The sequence below is a fragment of the Balearica regulorum genome, chromosome 8, assembly GCF_011004875.1.
Source record: "Balearica regulorum gibbericeps isolate bBalReg1 chromosome 8, bBalReg1.pri, whole genome shotgun sequence".
Taxonomy (NCBI): Eukaryota; Metazoa; Chordata; class Aves; order Gruiformes; family Gruidae; genus Balearica; species Balearica regulorum.
In genome coordinates, this window is record NC_046191.1 from 3,836,467 (window position 1) to 3,862,452 (window position 25,986).

The following is a 25,986-nucleotide window of genomic DNA, read 5'->3' on the forward strand; positions in this document are numbered from 1 at the left end:
GACTAACTTTGGTGTTAATTTTGGTTTTGAAGACTTAATCAGTATATGCTGCCATTGAACATATGTTTTCATTAATAAAAGAGCTGTGGTCAGGATTGAAAATAGCTCAGGTAATCTACCATGTACTGTAAAGTCACCTGACTTCTGCACAATTTGAGGTGAAGAGTTTATACATTATTCCAAAGAAAGAAAGCGTTGCAAACTGAATTCATGTGCATCGTACCAAACTGAAATGGATTTATAATTTGACAGGTCAAGAGTGTACTCATGGAACTGTTATGTATTGCTATCCAGTGGTTCTTGGTATTTTTACCATATGACTGACTAGGTTTGACAGTCACAGGACTGAACAGTCATCTCATTTCTCCGTAACACAAAAAATAATTTGTAGCTGACCTACAGCTGCTGTGCTCTTTTACTGGAAAGAGTCCGTTGCCAGTGGAGCGCCGGTGGAATGGCACTGCGGACCTGCCACCGCCAGCTCCTGGGGAAGGCTTGGCAGCTCCCAGGCAGCAGAGACTTAAACCGCTCTCCACCAGACCGGCTCTCAGGCAGGTGATATCAGATAGGTGAAATCAGCCTCATTTTTTTGCATTCCCAATGGCTTTAGGAGTCTGGGAGGAACAAAGAATGCCCCTAGGAAAAAAAAAAATAAACCGTTCGCATTGCAGAGAAGGCAGAGCACAGCAGTTTGGCTTTGGCACGGTTTCCAGAGGAGTGGTGTATGACCGTGCTGCCTGCAGGTCCGCTTGCGTGATCTGCCCAACACCTCTCGCGTCTACCGAGCAATTTAAAACACATCTGATAGAGAGGCAGAGGGCTCGCAGGGAAAAAGTCCCTGCAAGTTTCATGGAAACAGGCGTGGGAAGGGCAGAGGTAACATGTAAGTGCTGTCACTCTGGCAAAATGCTCGGCACGATCTCTCTCCTTACTAGACACTGGAGAACCCACACGAGAGGGACACCTGGTACATCCCCCCAACCGACACAAAATGTCTATGCACCGAGAACAAGAGCATTGGCATTGTTTGAATAAGCACACCCACCATGTAGTGCTCCGCGGTGTTCGGGGTTTCTTAGATATCCTAATTTTATAAAAGAAAGTAAAAGAAGAAAAAAGAAACAAGGTGAGAGAGAACACTATCATATTTTGTAGCAAGCAGGATACTGTGTGAAATCTTGGCCCAGTGAAGTGATAAAGGGGAAGCTTTCAGTTTGCTTAAGGGAAAACTTACGAGCAAATAGTAAAATTACCAAAATACCACATTGCAGAAAATGGGTGTATTTAGGTTCAATTAAGCTGTAAAACGGAAAATGGCACTTTAGCTTACAAAAATGAAGGGAGAGAGGGAGCTATCAGAAGTAACTTTACAAGATTTGTATGCGTGAGGATGCTGCTTCACTGGACCAAGAAAGCTACAGTATGGGACAGGATTTTTCTTTTATTAGACACTTTGCTAGATAGCTTTGTCGAACCTCAGAAACTGCTGCTCTGGCATTATGAAATAATCCTACATAACTTGATCTCATGAGCTTAGGAACACAGAAAAATAGCCATGCCAAATCAGATTACAGGGATCCACCTAGCCCAGTATCCTCTCTCTGACAGTGGTAAATAATGGATGCCTAGAAAAGAGTAAAAGACCGGGGAAAGCATACAGTGATAATTCTCCAAAATACTCTCCCAGCCTCCAATGATTTGTGATTCAAGGACTTCTAGGACAAAGTTGATATCACAGTATTGAAGATACTCGAATCCAAATGCACAGATTTACACCCCCCCTCCCCCCCCCCCCCCCCTTTTTTTTTTTTGGATTTCTACCCCCGTGAGATTCTACTAGTCACACAAAAAAGGTTTCACAGTTTGGAGCTGGCAAGTCCAGCGTTCTTGCCACTAACTCTGAATGAGCTAACAGCTTTCAAGCCCAATGATGTTATGTGTATAAGAGCATCCAACACTTTTTCCTACGTAAAAAAGTGACATGTGTGCTGAGGTGCTCTAAGTGTATATACTTTGGGAGATTTGATTTTGTTTTTTTTTTTTTTTTTAAAAAGCAAGAATCTGGCTGTAAATTGATATTAACATTTTTCAGTATATGTGTAAAACACATGTTTCAGAAGAATAGAAGAGAGAAACTGTCACTCACTGGGAAGCTTTAGAGCTATCTGGCTCCCTGGGAAACTGCATGCAACTATTCTGGTGTCCAAGGGTTTGACCAGTGAGTTTCCTCTTCCTGCAAAGAATGAATGCAGAAGTAATAGAAAGTCTGAGGGGGAAGATTTTAGCAAATGGCTAAAGATACTCCTATTCTGCCCACTCCAGCAGGTAGGAAGCAGGTGGTGGTGGTGGAAGAAAAAGGGTGGGAAAGGAGAAACGCCTGCCTTCCCCTCCCAGGGACTGGCACAGGGGAAGGGCAGGAGGCTAACCTAAGAGAGACTCGCACACTCGCAGCTCAGCCCTCTGAAATCCCTTTGTGATGCTGCATTGATATGCAACGATGCCAACAGGTCATCGCAGTCCCAGCACTGCCACACAATGTCAGGACGTTCTGCTCTGATTATCCGGGGTCTTGCTGTGACTCCCTTTCAGGATGGAGCATGGCTCACCGGCGCTTGGTGATTGAAACTTAGCATGCTGGGGTGGTGTAGCGTCATTAATGCTGCTACCAGGAACATAAAAATCCCCTATGCCCAGACAGGAACAGTGAATTCTTAAGCATCACGCTTATTTTCACTATCCACTTTTCAGAGGAGTTTTCGGAAGTTTTAACTTTCTAATCGAATCGGTGCCTACGTGTGAAATTTTTATTTCATTTATAAAGAGAATCAGTAAAAGTAGGGGTCTAAAAAAAAAAAAAAGCTTATCCTTACATTTTTGATGGCATATTGACTTTGTAAGAGTCTAAAGGCAGGAGTGATATATTAGGGAGTCCCTATAACTTTACTTAAAGCAAAAATTAGAAAGTGATCGAAAAGTTTTATGGAGGAGAGCAGAAATATAATTTTAAGCCTCTTAAAATTGCCTGAACTGTGAAATCAAGTAATGAACACTAGAAAAGGATCTGTCAGCTGGAATCAAAGCTTAGACTAGTCAGCATTGTCTTCCTAAACCTTATTATGGCAAAGATTTTTCATCTCTGCACTCTGTTCATCCCAACAAATAAACCGACTTGACCTCCACCTGTTAGTCGGTGAAGTCTGCTGTCATCTCTGACTAAACCCTATTCTTTCCCTTCAAAGCCCTCTGCACCACTGAGAAGGTGGGACGACACAGCTGTGCACCGATTCAAGTGGATACCAGTTGATAACCAGACAGCATTTCACAGTACAAATTACAAGCAACAGAGGAGAAAAAAAAAAAATTAAAAAAAATGTAGTGCCAGTGAATTCTGGAAGGGGGCAACATTTTTCATCAATTTAACAATGAGATTTTCATAGAAAGAAGTTCTTTTTTGTGTGATATTATGAACTAGCATTTGAGGCAAGAAACATTTCGCTTATGCCGTAACAATGAACCTGTGCTAACACCACATAGGAAGAACTGAAGAACATAATGGAAGCTATTTGTGTTTCTTTGCTATTTCCTAAGTCAAATGCATTAACTGTTTCAAAGAGGTCTAGCTCCAAATGCGTGTAGGTTTCTAGACTTAGAAACAAGTCATGGCTATATAATGTAACATCGCTAAATAAAAAAAAAAGAATATTATGGAACACAGAACAGCAAGATATGTCATGAGGAAAACCGTGTAGCTATAGCAGTCATTTCTTCAAATATATCATCATGACAAAACCATGGAAGAAGCTTTCTAATACAAAGACATATCAGAAAAAGCCATTTCATATAAAGTTGGACTTCTCTGGGTGATTAATGCTACATTCAACAAAGGAGACAGTGTCTGTCTAATTACATTAAATACTTATCTTCTAGGGATTGGCAGGGTGTTTCTGCTCAATGTCACTTTTCATGACAATGTAATGATAGATCCGTTTACTTACCAGTGCCATTAGCAAAAATTGTACTGTTTTCTCAACTGCCCTCATATCATGAAAATATTTGATTAACACACTGTAGCTTATCTAATACTCTAAGCAACATATTCTGCATAGTTTTCTCTCTATTAAAAGAACAAGATTACAGCTTGTAAAATTTTTATTGCACTCACACAAAAATAAATGAATAATGTGTGATATAGTTCAAGTATCTTGCTAGTTCACAAAACAGGTTTATTTGATTTAAAGTATTAACTTGTACTTAAAATACTGAGATTTTGGGGAAACAAGTAAACAAACAAAGTCAGTACTCTGAGGCACTACTTCTCATCCAGTCTTTAGTTACTATTTCCTTTTCATTTCAGCACATCTTTTGAAACTTTTAATACCTTAGGAAAAGAAAAAAAAAAAAAAAAAGAGCTTTCATTCTTTTGCTGAAAAATAGATATGGCCATCTCCCAAGTCTTTAAAATTCACCGCATCGTGAACTGACTCTTCAGAGTCATGCTACTGTGCCAACATACAAAGAACAAAAAACCTCTGGAAGAATGTACACAGCGAAGGCAGTTTATATAGTAACAAGATAATTTCATAAACCTATATTGAAGAGAAAGGCTATGATGTAACATTCTAGCAGTATATATCAGCTACCTGATATTTACTAACAAGGTTAAACTACTATCTGTTTGTCTCAGCACTCTTCATAATTCACTTTTTAATGGATGGACAGGAAAAGTCAGCAGTGTATGGCACAGATCATTGTAGAAATAGGACAAGACAGCTTACGGCAGTATCTCTTTCAAAACACCCTTCATTTTTCCATACGATCACATACTTAGCAACTACAGTGCTTCAAATCTACTCATAAATCCTTTGAGGGGTGCCTTGCTATTTCTAAGCAAAGCAGCAAATTGGAAAACCAAAGAATCCTGAGGAGGAGGTGTCACTGTCAACTGGTACCACGTAGAGTGCATCAGTTCTCGTCGTCTTGGTGTCTTGTGCCCATGCAGGAGGAGGCACATGGGGAGCTTCTCTCCTTCCTTCCTCCTTTCCTTCCTCCCTCCCTTCCTTCCTTCCTTCCTTCCGTGAGGAGTTAGGACATCAACCCCATTTTGTTACAGCTCCTCACACTGCCATGAAATGGCAGCAAGAACGTACCAAAACTGACTGATATTAGGCACAACTCGACACAGCAATGCAGAAAATCCCTTGCGAGTGACTCTTGCAGTGAGAGGATGACACTGCAGCCAACTGCCACATATGACTCTCCAAATTAATAATGGATTTAGGATATTCATTCCCTGAGCTGCGAGGGTTCGGGGTGTGTCTGCAATTATCTAGATATAAGTCTGACACACATTATCCTTCTATCAATGTCATTTCCCTTAGTAGCCAACAGATTATCAGCAGCTTTGTGATATTCCAGGTGTCAAAGAAGAATTAAAACCACAACAATTGCACAAACAAAGGGACAAAAGACGGGATACGTGTTTCTGAGCCCTGCATATCAATTTAATATGTGCAGCTGACAATGATGCAAATGTCCTCGGGAGAGAGGCAGCAAGATCTGTGCCCAAACATACACACACCACCGTCAGCAAGATGGCAGGGAACAGAAGCAGTAGGATTCCCAGCCCAGGACACATGCCTCAGCAGGCAAAGCAACCCAATGAAACAATCCTCTGGTCGGGGAGAATTTTGGAAGCACCTGATATGGAAAAGGGCCCTAAACAAGCCAGATGGTACTTTTAGCTGGCAGCAGAAAGTAGGAGACAGCCAAAAACATTACAGCATTTCCCCAAGAGGCCAGCAAATCGATTTTTAACCATTTTTCTTTCTTGAAGTGACGCTATGAATACAGAAAATAACATTTCTAGGCATTTTTAAATCACTAATTTTATGAATAATACACTTAAGAAAGGCACAACTGGAAGAGATGAGAAAGCATTTTCACTTTCCCAGAGTGGTTGCATATTTGACATCAGGTTTCTATTCAGTCACTGCCACTGTTTACTATGAATTAAGTGCCAGTTTTTGTTCAGGGTTTTCCACATAACGTTAAAGAGAAAAATCCTGCAAAAGTAGAGAAAATAGCACTGTAAAATGACAACAGCACAATAGTTCTCAGGACACAGGAGAAATGTTGTTTGTAAGAATGCTTTTCCATCTTAAAACCTATTTCTCCCCCAAATTATTGGGTTTCTAGATGATCAGTTTTTAACAGAGGGCAAACTATTTATTTAATGCTTACAAGTTCTCATTTGGCTATGGATTTGCATAAGAAATACAGCTGTTTTGGGGATCTTTTAATTTTTAAAATCTCCAAATGGCCAGAATTTGCAATTCCGTCGGGATGACAGGACTCTCTTCAGGAATCATTTTGATGTCAGATGTTGAACTTTACTTTGACAGTCAGAAGCAGGTCCTTGCACAGCACGTTGAGATTAGGTGTGGCCAAGCGGTTTTCACTCAAGGCACGGAAAAGAGATGTAGGTTGTAAGGACTGAGAGGGCAGAGCGAGGCAGAGGAGTCATGAAACAAATGGGAATGACCCTTACCCTTTGCTTCAAAGATGCACCTCACACCTAGGATGGGCCAAGTTCAGAGGAAGAGGCAGGATGATGCTATACTTTCATTTGCTGTTGTTTCGGTTAACAGTAAAGGCAAACCCTAAGACAGAGTTAAATCTGGACTACATCCAAAGTGCTTTCTCCTGTTCAGAGCAAGGTAGTGCATTAGCATACTGCATCACAGATAATACTCCTGGAGACAAACGTGGGCTGTTGTAATAAAACGGGATGTTACACTAAGTACAAAGAAAGATAATCCATACATTCATATTTTTCAAATCACATCATTGACTGTAAATCCTTACTTTTAAAAAAAAAAAGTATTTCCCTCCTATAGGTGGAACCTCAGACTTTGCCTCCAGCCCTTGCTGATATAAAATAGTCCCACTCTTTTCAAGAGCACTGCTCTTGGACACAAGGACTGCAGGTAGCATCTCCCTTTTTGCTGGCTTTTGGGGGTTCAAAGAGCTGCACGCAAATCCCAGCGAGGCAAATGAAGACTGTGCACAAAACAGTAAAACAGCCTATAATTTTCCAGCTAATTTTAGCAACAGGATCTCTTATGTTATGCTTTTTGGTGTATATCACACTAGAAATAGTAGCAACCATTGATGTGAGAGAACAGGAGAAAGGATGATCTCACTAGGGCTGCAGGCTGTGCAAGAGCAGTGTGGGCAAGCAGAGGTGGAGGACGCTGTGGATTACCTGCTCTCCCCTGAGCAAGGCACCAGTGAAGTCAGAGTAAGACTGTGGCCACTATACACACTAGATGAAGACAGTGCTGTACTTTAAGTCTTTGTGAAGCTAGAAAATGAAAGAAAACGAGGAGTATTTAAACAGCATCCCTTATTTAGGCTGCAGTGTCCTTATTGTAGTGACTCCGTGGGGCTCGGCTGCATGGGGTAGCACTGCATTCATGCCGTTAGCTCTGGGGTTAGGGGTCAAGGTTACAAACTACCCACTTTGGGTGAACAACACAGCTGCTATCACTGCACATACACATTCCTGGAGGTATAGGATGGCTCTGTAGCCACTCAGCCAAATTGTTACCTGAGCTAAGAGGCTGCTAGACAGATTTCTCTTCTTTCCTATGCTCACTGACTGCTGCGGTCAAAGTGTTGGGGCAGCACTTAACTTGAAAGAAAGTAGCCAGGGAATGATTTATTCACTACTTCTGGCAGTAAAAAAAAACCACTGAGGAGCATCAAGCAAAATGATCAGGCAACAGACAAAAGAAGTAGTTCTTCCTTACACAGCACCGAGTAAAACTGGAACTCGCCGCCATGGGATGTTGTGGAGGCCGAAATAAAGAATGGGTTAAAAACATCCGAGCACCTCTCCAAAAGAAAAGTCCACTGAAGGCTGTCAAACACAAAGATGCAAACAGAGCCTCTGGCTTGTGAAACCAAGCTGTTTGCTGCCAAAATCTGTGAGGCTGTACTCTGAAAAGCATCGCTGGATGCCGATCCTGCTGTTGTATTCTTTCCTTAAGTGTCCGCTACCAGCTCTTGTCAGAGACAGCATACTGGGCTAGGTGAGCCTTCAGTCTAGCTGAGAAGAGCCAGTTTTTCCTCTCTGTGGGCAGATCCACAGTTTTCATAGGCTGGAATGTGCTATACCTGGCAGCTGAGAAACAGGAAAATGCGGCAGGTGTCCAGCTCAGTGAAATTAAGATCTCAGGATTGTTCCTCACTTTGTGCAGAACTAGGGGAACATCTCGAGTCGGTGTGGCAGACACGGGATGGAAAAGGGAACGGAAAAAAGGAGATATAGTATGGTCTGCTTCCTGTTCCTGGTCCTGCATCATCTTCTCTCTGTTCCCTAACACCTCTCATTGCACATTTTAACTTTGGGTGAAAATGTTTCCTTTAAAACAAAGCCTGTTTTCTCCTCTAAAGCAAAGATCAAAATGTGTGCACGGAGTACAGTAGCCACACTGTGTGCTATGCAGCGGAGTGATGGTTGTACTGGGAATGTTAATAAACAGTGCCGAGAGCAGAACTTCTGCATAAAAAAGGGTGTATGTTACATCTCTCCCCCTCTCTCCTGTCTCATGCAGTATTTACACAGCTGTGCTTTGTAAAATGTGTAGGGGAGGTTTTTATTATTATTTTTTGGTAATTTATTTACCTAAGATAGCCCAGCATCTGTTTTGCGGTGAGCTTCTTTCACAAAGTTTCACAGTTGCCTTGACTGATGCAAAAGGAGGTCACGGTCCTTACTCAGTGATCCTAAAACCATTTGTTTCAACCACTTAGCCATTCTACTTGGCTAATTTGTGTTCTGTTCTGTGTTTTTGGTTTGTCCTCTACTTGGAAATGTGCATCCCTTGGGGAACTGATCTGGCTAGGTGAGTATTTTAGTTATCTGTTTTATAAAATGCAGAAGTGCACAGGAATTTGCAATAATATGCACCATTTACTGCCTCTCAATATGTACTATATATTGGCTCTGAAGACTACTAATATTTTCCAGCTGCCTCCAAAAAAGAAGAGCTCAGTGCAGTCTTTGCAGTGCGTCCTTTCCCATGGCTGCCTACACAGGTGATGAAGACTTTTCCTGTGTCCTGAAGAATTAATAAGCCTGAACATTTCTGTACCAGCAGCATACCACAGGAGATAAAATATTGCTTCTGCTTCCCAAACACATTAGAAAAAGCAAGTCTGCTGATCTCAACTGCTAAGACAGCACATGAAAGGAATGCAGTCCATTTCCTAACCAAGATCTAATCTATAGAAGAGTTTATAGATCCAAGTCAACATCCTGAATTGGTCCCAGAAGCAAACAAGAAAACTAGTTCAACTTTTGGAAGACAGGTACAATACTTTCAATGCGTTTAATCCCATTTTGCAATTAAACAGTCCCATGCTGCACTATCAGATGATCTTCAAGGATAACTGCATCAGAGGAGACCCGTCTGGAGCTCACAAAGATTCATGTTTGACAGACTCCAAATCAGCAAGAAATGCCACATTCAAACAGAGGGTGCTTCTGTCCTTCAGAGCTCACCTCTGGAAAGATGTAGAAAGTGTCTGCTTTTGTCTCAATACCAAGGAAGCTTACGGTTTTCACTTGGCGACAAAAGTGAAGCCCGGACCGTATCATTGTCTTTGCTCTAAGTGCATATGTTAAACAGAATGGGTCAGCCAGCAAGGACGGCTGAAGAACGGTATGTTCATGGACTACCAAGACAGCACTCCCATCCCAGGAATCCCTTCGTCATCAGGAAGCATTGCTCCAACCTTTGCCAGGGAATAGTTTTCCATGCACTAAATCTTTCCTATCAATCTGAAGAATTATTCTAAGGCAACTTGTGTGTGGAGCCAAGTATCAGCTCAGGTGGTCACGGCACACAGAAGATCTGCTTTTAACTTGGTCATTAAAGTCAGTGAAAATAGTATGTATGGATGGCTAGTACCAGGCCAGTTGAAAACACAGCTTTAATTTGATATCTGAAGTGAAACACTTTCTGCATTTTTGAACTCAGAACTCCTGCAGCTCCATACCCATTTTTAAATGATGCATTTCCTGACATCTGGAATTAGATGCAAGAAGCAGAGCCACAACATTGACTGACTGACTTCTCCGGGACCATACTGAAGGGATGTTTTCCTCAGGGGATTACAGCAAAGCTGAGGCATGTGCTCTAACACTTGCATGGGATTATTAATTTTATTAAAAATGGAAAGTACAGTTTAGGTTGAATCTCAGGGCCAAGTTTGCTGTGTTGTCCAGTGTCTGGAAAAAAAAGGAACCTCTGAGGGATGTGAAAACATCTAGGATTTTTCAACCTGAACTGACTTTTCAATCAGTAGTTCTTTGGCACTTCTAACTTCCTTCCACTATTTTGAGACAGTAATGCCAGCAGCATGGCATGTTGTCACAGGTCTCATGCTATTACGTGAATTGCCAAAGAAAAGCTGAGCTATTGATCCAGTGGTAATTTGCTGTCAAAATGACTATGTCTGTTATAGCAAATGAGTAGTGTTAATCATTTGATTTGATGAACGCTATTGCAAAAGACTGACAATGCTCAAAGCACCACTATTAACCTGCTGCATTTTCCCTGGCTCACATTAAGTTCTTGATCTTTGCTGGCCTTGACCAATTAGAGTTTAAGTTATCCATTAAGGTGCAGTCCTGGAAAAGTTCTGTTTAAAATAAACAACAACTTATATTGGTGAGTAACTCATCAACTATGCAGCAGTCTGATTCTGATTGCCTGGCAGAGAAACACACACATTTTGTGCAGTATCTGATAAAAGATCTATAATGTGCTAACACAAACCTATCATGTAGCACCTGTGACTAACAGATTGTGATATCAAAGTCTTGATGCCTAAGTGCTCCTGTAAATGCATTAAACTTTTAGCGGCAGGAACTGTAGACTGCCAGTGACAAGGAGCTGATATGGTATTTCAGTAAAAGTTGATAAGTGTTATTGCTCTTAGAAGAAAAGAAAAATCTTATGTTCTTGAAAACCACTGGGCAGCTTGTGTTTTGATGGGATACTGTAATGCAGAGAGCAGGGATAAGGGAACGCATGGACTCTATGAAAGCAAAAAGACATTTAAGAAAAGCTCTGTATTCTACAGTAGCTGGTGTTCCTTGAAGTATGCTCCCATCATATGTCTGGCTTTGGGCATCTACCTGTTCACTTGAAACCAACCTTTTAGGCAGCAGCATGCACATGGGGCCATGGTTAAGTCCATGGACCAGTTAATGGAAGCATGAAAGACAGCACAGGCCCAAGCATACTCTGCTTCTTGGCTGTGGCAGAATAAGGATGTTGGAAGACTCTGTAAGAGTGGGGAGAAAAGTGGGAAACTGTGTATAAAGCCCTGGAGATGAGAAAAAGCAGAAGGCTGAATGGGAACGGCAAAATGGGGTGAACGGGAGCAGGAGTCCTAGTCGCAGTATACGGTCTAACAAAGCTCAGAAGAAGTTCTTCAGAGAAAATGAACAGTGGAAGTTTGTGTGAACCTGAGACGGGTTCTGTCCGCCGTACCACTCATGGCATCTCTTCAGCCTCACAGCACAAATTAGCCTGATGAAATTCTCTCTTCTGTAAACCAAAATGTTCTGGCCACCAGAGAAACATGATCTGTTTCTGACCTCCCATTCGAAGAGCCAAACTATGCCAAGGGCTGGAGGTTTGTCTGGTTGCGAAATGTTCCCACTGTCTTAAGATATTAAGTTCAATGGAGGAAAAAATAGCACTGGTGCCTGCCGATAGATGTGTCAAGGTATGTAACAAAGCTGCTGCATGAGGCAGGTACAATCTTAATGGCTATGTGAGTGTGCTGACTTTTCTTTACACACTGAGAATTGGAGGGCAAGACAATGTCACATCTGGGAAATAGTGAGTAAATATAATTGGCAGGGATCCTGGATGTAGACCTCCTCTGGTCTAAGAAAAAGAGACATTTCCTTGGTTTTGTCTTTCTTAAATAGATCTATGAGTATCCAAACAGTTCAGCTTACAGAAATTAAAAAAGATCATGAAATTCCTGTATCTAGTTATGATCCAGTGAAAACCGCCCACTGCAGCAAGTCACTGAAAAGTAGTGCCAGAGAATTATTTGGTATTGAATACCCCAGGTCTGAAGTCGAATGTTTTCCCAGCAAAAAAGGATTCTTTTTCTATTCCTTGTTTTGTATAATACATGGTTCTCATGTTTTTCATCGTATTTTCTACAGTCAGTCCCTCAAATCATTGGCGGTAATGTAGCGCAATCATTGGAAACTTCTCTGAGCTCTAAGTTAGTGCGTGGCGTCAAGTTTTTTGATGAGCCCACAGACATTTTGCCTGAGGACAGATCAGATGCACTCTGCATCACTGATGCTGGGACATACTACACATATTTTATCTTCTAGGTAGTGCCAGGCAACAACTGTGTTTAGGGCATAAAGAATACATAAAGAACACAATCTAAGATCTCCCCTATACCACTTTCTCTGGCATTTCCAAGATATAATTCCAAATAGACTTTGAAAACAAACTCTTGTGGTCATCTCATCTATGCTTGAATAAGGCTTTCTGATGTGAAAGGCACAAATACAAGTTTCTTAGTAAATATGGAGAAGTTTTCCTGCGTGCTGAGAATCTGCTAAGAAGAAAGCCCATGCCAGATTTAAGAAAAGGGTTATTGAAACAAGAGTTTGGACCAGTTGCATACATGTGGTTGCTCCCTAACCAGCAATGGGGAGAGACACGGTACCATTAAGTGTAGGGGTCACTGTCACTGCAAGGGAAATACTCCAAAACAGGATCTCAGCTCCTCAGCTTCATAGAAATTGCTCAGAAATTATTTTCAGACAGTCCCATAGATGGTGGCATGAGAACGAGCAGCATTAGCCTGAGTGGTGTAGTGAGCAATCATGAGGCTGACTTTAATAGCATCTTTACTACCAAAGACGTGTCCAGCAGTCTAACAGGGAGCTCTCTAGCTTACTGCAGGTTCATATAATATTACCAACTGCATAAGCCCCTGGCACTGTAAATATGTCTTTCAGTCATGCAATGCAAGTGTTATTACTAATTCCTTAAGGTTTCTGCACTGAAAGTCTCCTTTGGTTTCTGAGGTTTTCAAGGAGAAGACACACAAAACCCTAGCACAGCATGACCGGCAGCAGGGGTGGAGCTGGGGAAAGGGAAGGTGGATGACCATGGTATGAAAAGCCCCATCGGTCTCTTGAGTGGAAGAAGGACCACAGAGCTCCAGTCATTTGCAAACGGGTACAGTGCTGTAAGTTGGTCGTGACCACTACTGAAGCAGAGCTAACTGTCCCTTCAGATATCTCAAGAAGTGCAAGGAGTACAGACATGAACCTTTCCTGGGATTACTGTCCTCTAGGGACCAAACTAACTTATGGAAATACAAGTACCAGGAAGATCTAAGTAAAGAAACTAAGAGGATACTCTGAATTTGTATCTTAAACATTTTTTCCATGCCACACTGTAGAAATACAATGGAAGAAGAACTGGTAACTACCATCCATATGCTACACTACAAAATGACTGACAGAGCACAGTGTGAACATTACTCCTGGACTGAATCAAGAGAACGCATTAAAAATGCGTAAGTGGAATACTGATAGACATTAACTCAGTCTTCTCTTATTATGGAATTAAAAAACTTATACCTGTAATTATGGCTTACCCTCATTACAGGCAGAGCTGCCACAGAGCTGAACACGGGCCAGCTTTGTACATGAGTTCAAAGCCAGGGTGATGTTGCCTTATTTTCTTACTAACATCATCTTTATCCTCTCTTGCCCTTCTTATCCGTTAACAAGAGTTATGTACTGAAAGTGCTGAGATAAAGTAATGGTAAGGAGGATACCGCAAAAGGTATTTGAAAAGCAGAAGTAATTTACTACATGTCTGCTTTGTTTTACTTCCTAAGCCTTCCTGTTGTGAAAGGAAATTCATCTTTTCTGGCAGACTCCAGCCTTTTTAGGCCTGAGAGCTCCCCAGGAGCTTTCGAGTGCAGGTAAATGGATGTGAGATTCAAGGAGTACAGTACAAGGAACATGGAATTAATGTTGGTTTTTGCTTTGGCTGTCATGTCTGACGTATAAGGAGAGTGCTACATCCTTGCTTGCAGTAAGTGTCTAGATGTAAAAAACACAAGGCTGAGTCCTCTGCTCATTACTATGGGTCTGAACTTCCACGAATGGAAAGGTCGTGTTGCTGGTGGGTGAAGCATGTAGGATCTACACCCAGCAAAGTCTCCACGTGAGACAGATGTCAGAGTGCTCCGAGTCCCAGGGGCCCGTGAAGTAAAAGCGCAGAGGAAGGACTGTGGATGGACAATAGGTGCAGCCTGTATTCTGCACGCAGCAGAGACCCCAAGAGTAGGCACAGGGGAAGCATCCACTGCCTAATCTAAATAGCAGAGTGGTTTTGTCCTCTTCTGTTCTCCTGCCAGTTTGCACATATGTTCTGAGTATGCAGCCTGCCCTCCAAAGACCACTTACAGGGGCAATCACAGGGAAGCAAAGCAGGAAGAAAGTATCCAAAAAGGGAATTTGTTCAAGAGAAAAAAATGGAGACAGATGTAGAGCGACTAGTCACGGCTGGCGGTAAATAACCCTCTGCCTGGAGTGCTCTCTTTCTCTAAGAGAGAGTTCACATATTCCATTTCATATTTCCTTTCTAGGAAGTCAAATCTTTGTTTTCCTGGCATTTGTTCTTTTTTTTTTTTCTTTCCCCTGTATACTTTTTCCCTTCTGTATGGTCTAAAATTGTCTTCTGATTTTCCCTTTCTCTTCTACGTTGTGCTCTCTTTCAAGTGCGACATTTCTCCAATCTCTCTCTCATGCAGACCTAACTTCCCTGCGCTGTCCCAGGCAACACCTTTCGCTACAACCCTCGCGTAGTCTCTGTGCCACGAGCACTTCCCTCTGTCTCTACATGTGCATAAGCGTACGGGCGCTTCACATCTGCTCCCCACTTTTTGTTATGTGCACACCTCAGAATTAAGCAAATGCAACACACACAGACAGAATATTCATCCTCTCGCTCCCATAAACCTGTCAAGGCATATAGGCCAAGAAGCTATCTCTGCATAAATCTAAATCTCCTGTGAGGAAGCAATCTACTCAAAGGTAATAAAGCCAAAGGATGTATTATTATCTTTGGTGTGGATCCTACTGGGCTGGGAGGCTGGCTGCTGGCTCCTCTCTGAACTTTCCTACCCAGCCAGAACAGCCATCCTACAGACAAGTCTAAGCTTCCTTTCCTTGGTCTGATTTCCTCCTCCTGTTGTTTGGCCGGTAACCCAAAGGATAGGGTTTAATTATGGAGTTTGGAAACCTGGCTTACGCTACTCTGCCAGCACAGGATAAAACTTCAGCCTGCCTTCCGAACCAGCATCATTCTGCACCGTTGATACCTGCATTATCCCACGCAGCATAAAATGAACCACATGGAAGAAATGCCAAGTCAAACAAAAAGATGGTTTTAGTCTTTAAACTTCTACTGTGAATTTCACTAAGGAAAAAACAAAGCACTAAAGCTCAGACATTATTGTATGTTAAAATCGTGCCATCATTTTGACTGTAGATTACATAAATGGCAAGGCCTTTTTCTGGACAGGAGAGACATCGGAAAGGATGGATCTGAAAATGGTCCAGGCTCTAAAGCTCCTCTGTGAGAGGAATGCTGCGGCAAGCCACCGGGTAATACAGGATGTTAACATCATTTGTACGGCTTTCAGATGACCAATATATTTTCTAGGCAGATGCCCCATTGAAGACTCATAAAACATTTTACACTTCTGGAGATAAAGCACCCATGTCAAATACAAAGGGCCAGACGTTAATATCAGACCCAGGTGTGATGTCTGAGGTAAGGCAGGGCACTGCGCACAGACCACAGCAGGATGTGTCCCTTGGAGGGGGAGCACCTTGTGCCAGTGACATACCACTGTTGCCCTGGCACAGAAGGACACTTCAGTACTGTTTTGTCCTTCACCACTGATGAGCTGTGGCCCCATAGGTCATCCCTCTGCCAGCCGTGCTCTTGCAGTGACCCTGTTTAGCAGAGAAGCTGAGGCAATGAATTCAGAGGACAGGCTGCTGGAAAGCCACAGCAGAAGTATTGGGGTGGGGCTGCGTGGATAGAGCATAAAGATGGTTTGAAAGTGCATCCCACGCAGGCAGGATAAAGCCTTCATAGCTGTGACAGTGATAGATAGCTTGGTGAATCTGAGCTATAACTACTTGGTACCTGGCTTGAGTCCCTGATGTTGCAACGTGATTTTCTGCCATTTTACAGGCAAGACTAAGCAGAATCTGGGATTTTTCTGTAGTAAGTGAGGAGGGTCATGAGGAAGGAAGAACCTTCTCTTCTCTGATTTGTTCTTGCCTTTCTGAGCACCTCAGGAAGTTTGACATGGGCAGTTGTGCTTCTTCAGGACGAATACCCAGTGGTGCCAAGACCAGCGGAGGTGCTTTGGAGGTGTAAAGCTTTAGGTACTTCTCCTGTCCAGCTCAGCAACTCAGTGCCACCATCTAGGCAGGACTTGGATGAGACAGAGGTAATGACCACATGTGGAGAAAACCACCAGAAGTGACAGCAAAATTAATAGCCAACCTCTGGCTGTTGCCCAAATGGAGAACATTTGTCATTAACAAAGAGTACCCCAAACTTTGTGGGGAGTTATCCCCCGGTCTGACAGTGATGTAGAAGCAGTAACCCAGTCAGCTTTTAGCCATCTGTGTCTGCAGAGGAGGTTGTGATCTCTCCCCTTCAATGGGCGCTGAGCTTTTGTTCGTGTTTTTGCCACTCCATGAGCAGAGTTGTTTAGTACGAGGTCAATCTTTGCCTTACATCATCTGGAGCCTGGAGCTGATGGAGAAAACAGCCCCTTGTGTCTACTGAGCAGGACACCTCACTGCAAACACCAGAGCCCTGGGGACGGCAGCGGCAAAGCAGTCACGGGGAGCCTGGCACTTGTCTGCCTGCAGGTCTACCCTCTCCTCCTGCCAAAGTGCCACATCTGCAGTCAATAAGGGCCCACAAGCTGGCTCCTCCTCATTAGACGAGAGAGGGCAGCTGGCAGGGGATCCTTCAAGGGCTCCCAGGCGCGGGAATCAGTCCCCTCCCAGTCTGGAATAGCCCAAATTTGGTGACTTTCTGGGCATGCTGTAAAGGACAGCTGTTTGACAGGGTCTCCAGAGAAAGCTGTGGGTATGTTTCCTACATGATGAAGGATATAGGTGGCTGGCCAAGTGCCCACAGAACTGATTTTAATGCTGTTCAGGTTGAATTTACTTTTCTGTGCTGTATAGTTCATTATACACAGTGCCCTGGACAAGCATGTGTCATTTCAAAACAAACCAAAACCATACCATTTTAAATCCAAACAAACAAGAAAGAAACAAAAAAAAGGTATTGTGAAAGATCCTTTGGGCTGTTTAGAAGGCCTTCTCAAACACTGGGAGGCTAAAGATGAAAGCATTGCTTGCCTTCATCTAAAAAATAAGACTTCTGTTATTTTTATTGGCAATAAGTATTGAGTGTTTAGCTGTAAGCAAAACTGAGGCATTAACTTCACCTATGCATGTAGCACGCACCCAGAAAAATATTTTCAATAGTATTAAGCACCCAGATGATCTCAAGAGAAGTGATCAATGGACAGTTAAGCATGTCACATAACATAACCCAAAAGATGATCAACAAGAAAGATCACACACAAAAATTAACTGAGAAAAGGCAGAAGAGCTGCTTCCTAAACCTTATAAAGTGTAACACCCGGTGATATCTATTTTGATATGAAGCCTCCAATCACACTTCATGGTATTACAGAATAATAAAACAACTCCTTCTGTAAGTCTCTTAGAAGTCATTACTAAGTGAGCTCAAGTGGTGTATAATGCTTGAAAAGTCCTTCTACCTTGTATAAATTTAGGGATATTTATTTAAACAGTATAACTGTAGGGCACAGCCCAGGCAGGTACTGCTTTTTGCTAAGCAATTGTCATCACTATCCCAGAATTGAATCTGGACGTTTTGACAGAAAAAGACTGCCTATTTCTTGCTGCATTATTTAAATACTTCAGATATTTGGCCAAAATACAGAAGTGACACACTATAGAAACATTCACAGCTGCAGGAGCAATAAAACCACTTCAATATTTTCATTAGACTGACCTTTTCTCAGAAGAAGTTACGAGATGTTTAGAATCGATCACCTTTCTATACAGCATTCAGTGTGTTCTGATAATAAAACTGAGCAACTGGAGATCATGTTCTGGGGCTCCTGAAAGCCATGGCTTACCTGGCTCCACTTCATGCCATCCACTTGACTGGCTGCCACTTCCTGGAGAGCGCCCTTGGCTTGTATAAAACGGCTCCTCACCAGGACTGTCCATCTCATCCTCCACAGACTTGAGACGTTTTGTAGAGCTGAGAAAGTAAAAACACAGAATAAATGCTGTATGTATGGAAAGGAACAAAGGCACTTCTGTTGGAACGTATCTTGCTAGCCCTGCTTGAGAATAACTTGGTTATGGAAACTATCACGGATTTAGGGTTCTGAGAAGAGGAAGGTGAGTCCTGCACAGCCATCCTGCCTGCCCAGCATCCACTTTTTGTTTCTGATGTGCTTCACTGCCAATGAGTAAGCTTCAGTGAGATACGTAACAACCTCTCACAGAGTCCAGACTGAACCCCTAAACAAACCTTAGTTTAACTAGAAGATAGTTTAGCATTTAGGCTTTTACAGATCAAAAAGTAGGACATTTTTCAAAGCACGCAGAGGTCAATGAAAAGGTAAGAATTTAATTTGTATTGCGTGATTTTTCCAATTTGAATGAATATGATAATGACACCCACAACTTATTTTAACTGTCAGATTTTTCCACAGCTTATTTGGAAAGACAAATTGTTTATCAGTTCAAACTTCTATCTTCAATCTTTTAACCGTAGCCATTAAATTAACCCAGACTTCAGTCCCATACGAAGCAGCATAGACAAGTGAATGATGGAAGAATCCGTTCTTGGTGTAAATGTTCACGTTATCCTACAAGTATAAGCATTTCACTCTGCAACTGTATGCCACCAAGCAAAAAAAGCCCCCAACAGGTATCTCTGGCCAGTGTCAGTACTACAGGACTCCCTTGTGATATACCACACCTGCATACAGGACAGTACTACAGGACTCCCTTGTGATATACCACACCTCACCAACTTTGGGGGGAGTTAGCCCCCGGTCTGACAGTGATGTAGAAGCAGTGACCCAGTCAACTTTTAGCCATCTGTGTCTGCAGAGGAGGTTGTGATCTCTCCCCTTCAATCCCCTGCCCATGGGCTCAGGAGGCAGAAGAGCCCTTTCAGTGGTCTCTGGTGGCCCCTGACTTGGTCTCTGGTAGTTTTGTGGGGAGAGGATCCCAAAGGCAAAGACACTCAGCTTGGCTCTGTTCTCTATAATGAGTTGTACAGACTGCGTGGGGACATTACCGAGAATTTCTCTTCTAAGTACTTTTCCAAGGCTGGGTCAGCTCACTTTTTTCACCAAATCTGTATTCTATTAAGACTTAAGGCATTCAAGAACAGGCTCCTCTGTGTAGGGGGAACATATTTAACAGACATAAAATATTCCACTGCAATTTCTATTGGTTTAAAACTTGCAGCTTCCCCGCAGCTCCCCACCCAAAGCTCTGCACAGGTAGGAGCTGGCGGGTATGCAAAATCAGTTTGTGAGAAACAGGAAGAATAAGTCTTGCGGTATGCACGGAATGCAGGTTTGGCCATTCCTTAATTTAGAGAATTGTTATGTGTCAATAGGGGAAATTGTGTGCATACAATATAATTACCGTCTGATAATTCTGCTGAGTCTGTGTATTTAAGGAATATTTTTTTTTCTGACTGGGAACAGCCTAATGAGAGGAAAACAAACATATTACCAAGTTATTAACTACCCATGCTGTTTATAATTAGCTCCTTATCAGTGGTAGCTATTTGCAGAAGAATAGAAGAGCAACAACTGAGCTCTTAAGTAACATTAATAACCTCACTTTTTTGCTTCTGGAGTCACAAGTAAATTCTACCTGAGAATGGTGCTAATGATGAGCACTGTAGGGTACGCAGTTTACAGACAAAAAAGAAAAAGCACAAAGTTTTTAATTGATGTGTAATGGGAATTGTAGTCACTGAGCTTCATAATGTGCACTCTAAGTGCAAGATGTAGAATGTTCTTCCAATCACTGCAAACTGTAAGAAGTTATTGCTAAGAGCCTCTCTTTAAAGATATTTCTTAAAGTAAAACCAATAGCTATATTCAAACTATAGAGACTTTTTACATGTGTGCTTGCTTACTGCAAAGCTGGTGGCACTGCAGACTGAGATAAAAACGTAAAAGGAACCTGGGCTGAAGTTAGACTTTCTTGTCATGTCTTTCAAAGAAGTGATCTATTTTGGCTGTGGGGGAAAAAAAAAAAATCAATCTGGTTCCTTAATAGTGTTCAAGACTACTAGAGTGACTGGGCTTGTTTATAAATCTAATCTCATGGATGGCTGAAGTGAAAGGTAAAAAATAAAAAGTATCCTTGTTTGACAGTTGGCATCTAAGCCAAAATCAAAATCAGACTGGGTAGTCATCTGCATTAACAATCCGTTTTCCAAAGGCTGAGTCACAAATTTCTAAATGCTATAGGAATACTAGAATGCATTATAGGCAAGAGTCCTAAACCAATGTTAGTCTCACAGATGATACTTTTTACGATAAAGAATGCACATAAGTCTATCTATCTTAAGACTTTTCTACTAGGACAAAGTGGCACATCTCAATATGCTCCACATTCTCTTCCACCACAAGTAAAACTTCAATTCCAGTGAAACTTCTGAGATACAAGCCAGAACTTAGACAAGTCAAGTTTTTCTTCAAAGCTTGTACATACAAAAAGAACTTTAACAGCAATCCAGCTGAACATTCAGCGCTGTGAATCTGAAACAGCTCCACATCTTGAGGCCCCCAAACAGCTTGTCAAAGAATTTAATGGTTACTTTCCCAGATGAGTAATGATGCTGGCCTGGGTTTCCAAGTAACCTGGTAGTAGGCAGAGATTAAATTACCTGGTAGAGGATGTGCTAGGTAAAGACCTCCTCATTGCTCCCGGGCTCATGCTGTAGTATGAAGAACTTTCCAAATCTGAGAGGGAGAAATTAGGGCCTGTTCCTGCAGCTATCGGTGCTGGGGAAACAAAAGAGATTGCAGTCAGTAAGTCACGTGAACAAGGCATGAATTGCACTTCAAAATCATTTTCTTCTTCCTCATGAGTGTGTTTAGTTTCACAAAGAGAACAGGTGGGATGTGGAAATTAGGCAATGCTAATGGTAACTGGCATTGCAATCAAGAAGATGTAAATTTTATCAAGAACACAATGTTCCATAACACAGACTCTTTCTTACATTCCTCCACAGGTATTTTTTTAAAAAAAAAAATTTAAACAATTATGGCAAGCTTTTCTTTAAGCACTGCTTTTCTATTAACAGCATTCTAACATTTAATGAAACTTGTTGCTTTTGCTTTTAGGACAACATTGCATCTATTGGCATAGTTACAAATAGGCTGCATCATCTCTGTAGTGTGCTTGGCATAATCTATAAGCAGTATAGGCAGGGCAATACACACCTCAGGACCTTTGGTATATACGTGATGTACATCCACAAGAACACAGGTTACAAATGCTCCTTGGAGAAAGCACAAAAGCAGATGAGAAACCTGAGTTCTTTTCTGCCTGCGAACATCTGAGTTTTCCTCTGGCCTCTCCTCCAGCTAAATCAGAGCTAGAGACATGTGACTCTCAAAAACTTTATCCAGCAGTTAGCTTCCACCCTTCACCTCTCATTACCTTATCCAGCAGTTTTATCGTAAGGGATAGGAATACCTTTTAATTTCTCTGTCCTAGAGTTTTGGTTTTATATTAAAACATTATGAATTCCTACACACCCTGAAGTTTGCAGGCACAAGCCTATGAACTCCATGTGCCATATTCTTCTGGGAACAGAAAAGGAACAGAGCGGTTTAAAGTCAACAGATAATGCATTTCATGAAGAAATGCCATCATATGGCAAATGGTACCATATCCACTGTTGCTGTTCCAGTGCTGTGTACAGGACAACACAACTTTGGGAGCTGACAATTACAGATCATGATTTTCTCTCATATTTCAGAGACATCTGAAAAAGGACGTACTGCACAATAAAATGCACAAGTTTGGCCTGGAACGTATTGTCTGAGAGCCCTGATTCACAGCGACAAAGGCGAAGCAGTCTCAATGCCACACAAGGATGCTGAGCCAAGTTTAATCTTTGGTCTGAGAATCTGGCCCGTTCTCAAACATGAAAAAATCTTTCACTCTGACGGGGCAGGAGTGAGGAAATGAAGACAGGATAGCTCCTATCACCCAGCTAACATGTCTGGGCTGAAACGCAGGCTTCTGGGAGTGCTGCCATTGACTGTAACGGGGCCAGCATTTCACCCCAAGTCTTAAGGAGCTCACAATGTCAGATTCGACAGAGGAATAATGTAGCTTTGCAGCTGCCTCATCATCCCCACAAGACAATTAGTTGTTTGGCAAGGATCTTTTAAGAACGTCATTGAGACAGAAAGGGAACAGCCTGGATAGCCATGGACTTTTAAAAGCACGGGACGGAAAATACACAATGCCATTAAAACTTGAGAAAATCTGGAATGATCATTAAAAGGAATTAAGTTGGGAAGTAATTTATGACAAGAACACTCAAATCCTTTGTTATCTTCTCTTAACTATCATACGCTTCCTGCACACTGGGTATATGAGAGGGTGTGTTAACAGAAAGAAAGAAAAATTAAGCATAGTAAAATTAACTCGTTTTATCAATTTGTGCTTTCTGCAACAGTTTCCTGACAGCAGCTACAAGAGGCTGTAAAACTGATGAATTTGCATGGAAAAAGAAACCGGTGTAAGTAATTTGTGTAAAAGGTAACACGGACATGGACTGCTATAATTCAGACACCCTGCAGATAGCAGACTGCTGCAGTGTGAGCAGTTATGGGTTAGAAAAATGACCACACTGCAGTCAGTCTGACTTGAATGGAAATCAATCATAAAGGTACTCTCTGCAGCATCTACTCCACAGTTTTCAGCAACTTCCTTGCCAAACCGATTTGTGCTCCGTAAACCCTTTGCTGATCAATTCCTCTGCACCCTCTACCTACCAAAAACTAACTTACAAGTTAAATGTACTATTTTCCAAAAAGGAACATAAAAAGGCAAGCACCGAATTAAAGCATCATTCCTTTCTGAGGCACGATGAATTTCTTCGCCATTTCAAGATTTATGAAACAGTTTTATTCCAAACAGATATGGAAGAAAAACTGGTATCTGGATAAGGCTTCCCTTCTTTCCCTCACTACCCTCTGTTTATTGCTCTCTCCCCAAATCCTGGACCTTTCTGTTCCAACTCTCAAATATGCCCTATAGCAAAATGAAATGTATCTCCAGACCTGGGGTGGGGTAGGAACAACGCATTGCTAATGCGGTGTAAACTCAGCACAAAGTAGAAAGGGCTAACCGCACGGTAATTTCCACCCAGGTAACAAACGCAAAGGATGCTTTGCTTGTCACAGGCCAAACCACCTTGCCACACTCAAGAGCTGGTTTGCAACCCGAGACTTAACAAAACCCACCTCTGATACAGAACACCAGATCTAAGCAGCAGAGGTTAAAGCGCCTGGCTGGCTTGTGGTGGCGAGTACCTGGAACTCCTTGGCAGTCCTTACACCTGAGCCACCATCCTGCTGCAACCAGCTCACGGTCTCTGGCCCCAGAAGTGCTGTGGCAAACGTCGCACAGGGCTAAGCTGTTCTGAAATCCCTTCTCCTGCTTGCCTGCCAGGCACATATTCCATGCCTGTCTTTCAGTAAAGGGTATTTACACCTTTGCTCGCAGTTACCCCGTCTCCTATCATAAAATACAGCAAGGTGTCAACGTGTAGAGCCCACTCTGAGGCTGTCAGGAAGAGGTTAATGTTTTTCGTCTGCATGGCGGAAGGTCGCTTCCTCTTCCCGGCTGCGGGGAGCTCACTGCTTGGCATCTGCCTCCTCTAGTCACCCTTGTGTTTTGCAGTGCAACGCACCATGAGAGTAGGCACGATGCAGCTAGCCCAGCCAGGAGCATCTGAGCCTGCTCCAAATGGCTTTTCACACTGCCTTTGCAGACTGCCCACCTTGTACGGGCCCAGAAAGCTCATGCAAAGGGAACACTTGCATTTACTTGCAGGATTCCCCGCAAAAGCTGCAGCTCCAGAGAGTAAGCAAAGGGATCAAAGTGGCGCAAACTGTGGCAAAACTCTGTCTAAATTAACCCTCTTCCTTGCAGCACGTGATGATCCACCGTGCGATCCCCCTAAACCCCTATTCCCACACCCCAGGAACAGGCTCTGGCCCCACGCAAAGCAGCAGCGTGGCTGGGAAGCTGCACTCCAGCACAGCTGACCCTTTACACGCTGCAGCCTGCAGAAACTCCAGGCCACCGACATTAAAACCACGCCATTTCCCCCCCTAAGAAATGCTCTGCAGCAAAGTGACCTTCTGATAGTTCAGGAACATCTCCCAAACAGGAAAGGATGTCAGAAATTGCAATTGCGAGTCAAAACAATAGTCTCCACCTACGTGGTGGCATCAAGATGTCATCTGACCCGGGGCTCCGACCTGGCGGGGGGCGAGGAGGAAGGCCCCCTCTTCCCCGTACACCCAGCCCACTGATGTGCACAGGCTTTCTAAGCAAACAAACTGATGCCGGCCTCTGCTCCCGTTTCAGCTGCTGGCATCACAAAAAAAAAAAAAAAAATAGATCCCTGTGCACATGGGACACATTTCGCTCGCTCTCAGGGGCAGGAGGAGGCAGTTTCCCTAAAAGAGGAGGAGGAGGAGGAGGAAGGTGAGCGCCTCTGCCTGAGCACCAGTGCTGAGCTGCTTCTGGGGACATGGGGCAGCATTGCCCCTGCTGCCAGCCTGCTCCCTCCGCTGCCAGCTCGTTACCTCAGATCTTCACCCAAAATGTCAAGAAAAATAACAGAGAAATTAACAAAAAGCCCTCTGACTTAACCCAACTGGAATATTTATTTTGAAAAATTTATTGAATTACAGAACAGGAAACCCACTAAATAAAACCAGCCAGGCTGGCATTTGTCTTCCTTGGAATACTGCACTCTCTTTTAGTCATGTTAATCTTTAGTTTCTCTTTTTTCCATTTTTATGTATTTATTTTTACAAAGGGGCTGGGATGTGACTAAGATCATTACACGTGTAACGCTGCAGCAAAGTGATAATGTGTTTAAGGTTAAATGGGAGAAACATGACATTTGACTAATAAACTTTTTCCTGTGTTGTGACTCCATAAACAAAGGGAAACACACTGCGCTGCTGCTGTCGAGAGGAAAAGGGGAGCTGGGTGCATTTTTTTTGCAAGGCCTTTGTTTCCTACACACTGTATCGTTAGATCCAAAGAGGTTTTGTCGAATACAACAGATATGAAATGTGTGATGTTCATTTTAAAATTACAAGTACAGCCTGCTATTGACCATCTAATTATGCTGAGTTCCATTTATAAACATAGCTAACCACTAAGTTTATAGAGACTTTTTGTGCTGCTTTAATAGGATATTGATCGAGAGCAAGGTTTGAGTGGACTGCCATTGAATTGTGTAATGGCATACAAAAGGCAAGGTCACGGCAACTGTTCACTCTATGCCTGCAGTCTATTTTTTATTATAATCTTTTTTTCTTCCTCTCATACCCAGGCCCAAACAGTGTGTTTTGGATAGCAGTGCTTTGCTAAGGAGTATAAAGTATCTTTTTAAATGTTAATTTTCATGCTGCTGACTTTAACTACCTTCACTACTGTAATGTTTAGTATAGCAGAAAACATAC

At 42.5% G+C, this 25,986-nt stretch overlaps 1 protein-coding gene across 14 annotated transcripts in view; it reads right to left on the reverse strand.

Moving 5' to 3' along the window:
- The window catches only part of NFIA (nuclear factor I A), a 254,670-nt gene that overhangs the window by 60,872 nt on the left and 167,812 nt on the right, over positions 1-25,986 (reverse strand). For 9 of the 14 annotated variants that reach the window (XM_075759241.1, XM_075759238.1, XM_075759236.1 and 6 more), the window contains 2 exons: positions 21,144-21,261; positions 18,349-18,476 (listed from right to left, as the gene is read on the reverse strand). In XM_075759241.1, the coding sequence (XP_075615356.1) occupies positions 18,349-18,476; positions 21,144-21,261 (246 nt within the window). Of the gene's footprint in view, positions 1-1,045; positions 1,085-2,146; positions 2,234-18,348; positions 18,477-21,143; positions 21,262-25,986 lie in introns of all 14 variants that reach the window. The other 5 variants (XM_075759229.1, XM_075759230.1, XM_075759227.1 and 2 more) reach the window with 2 other exon arrangements.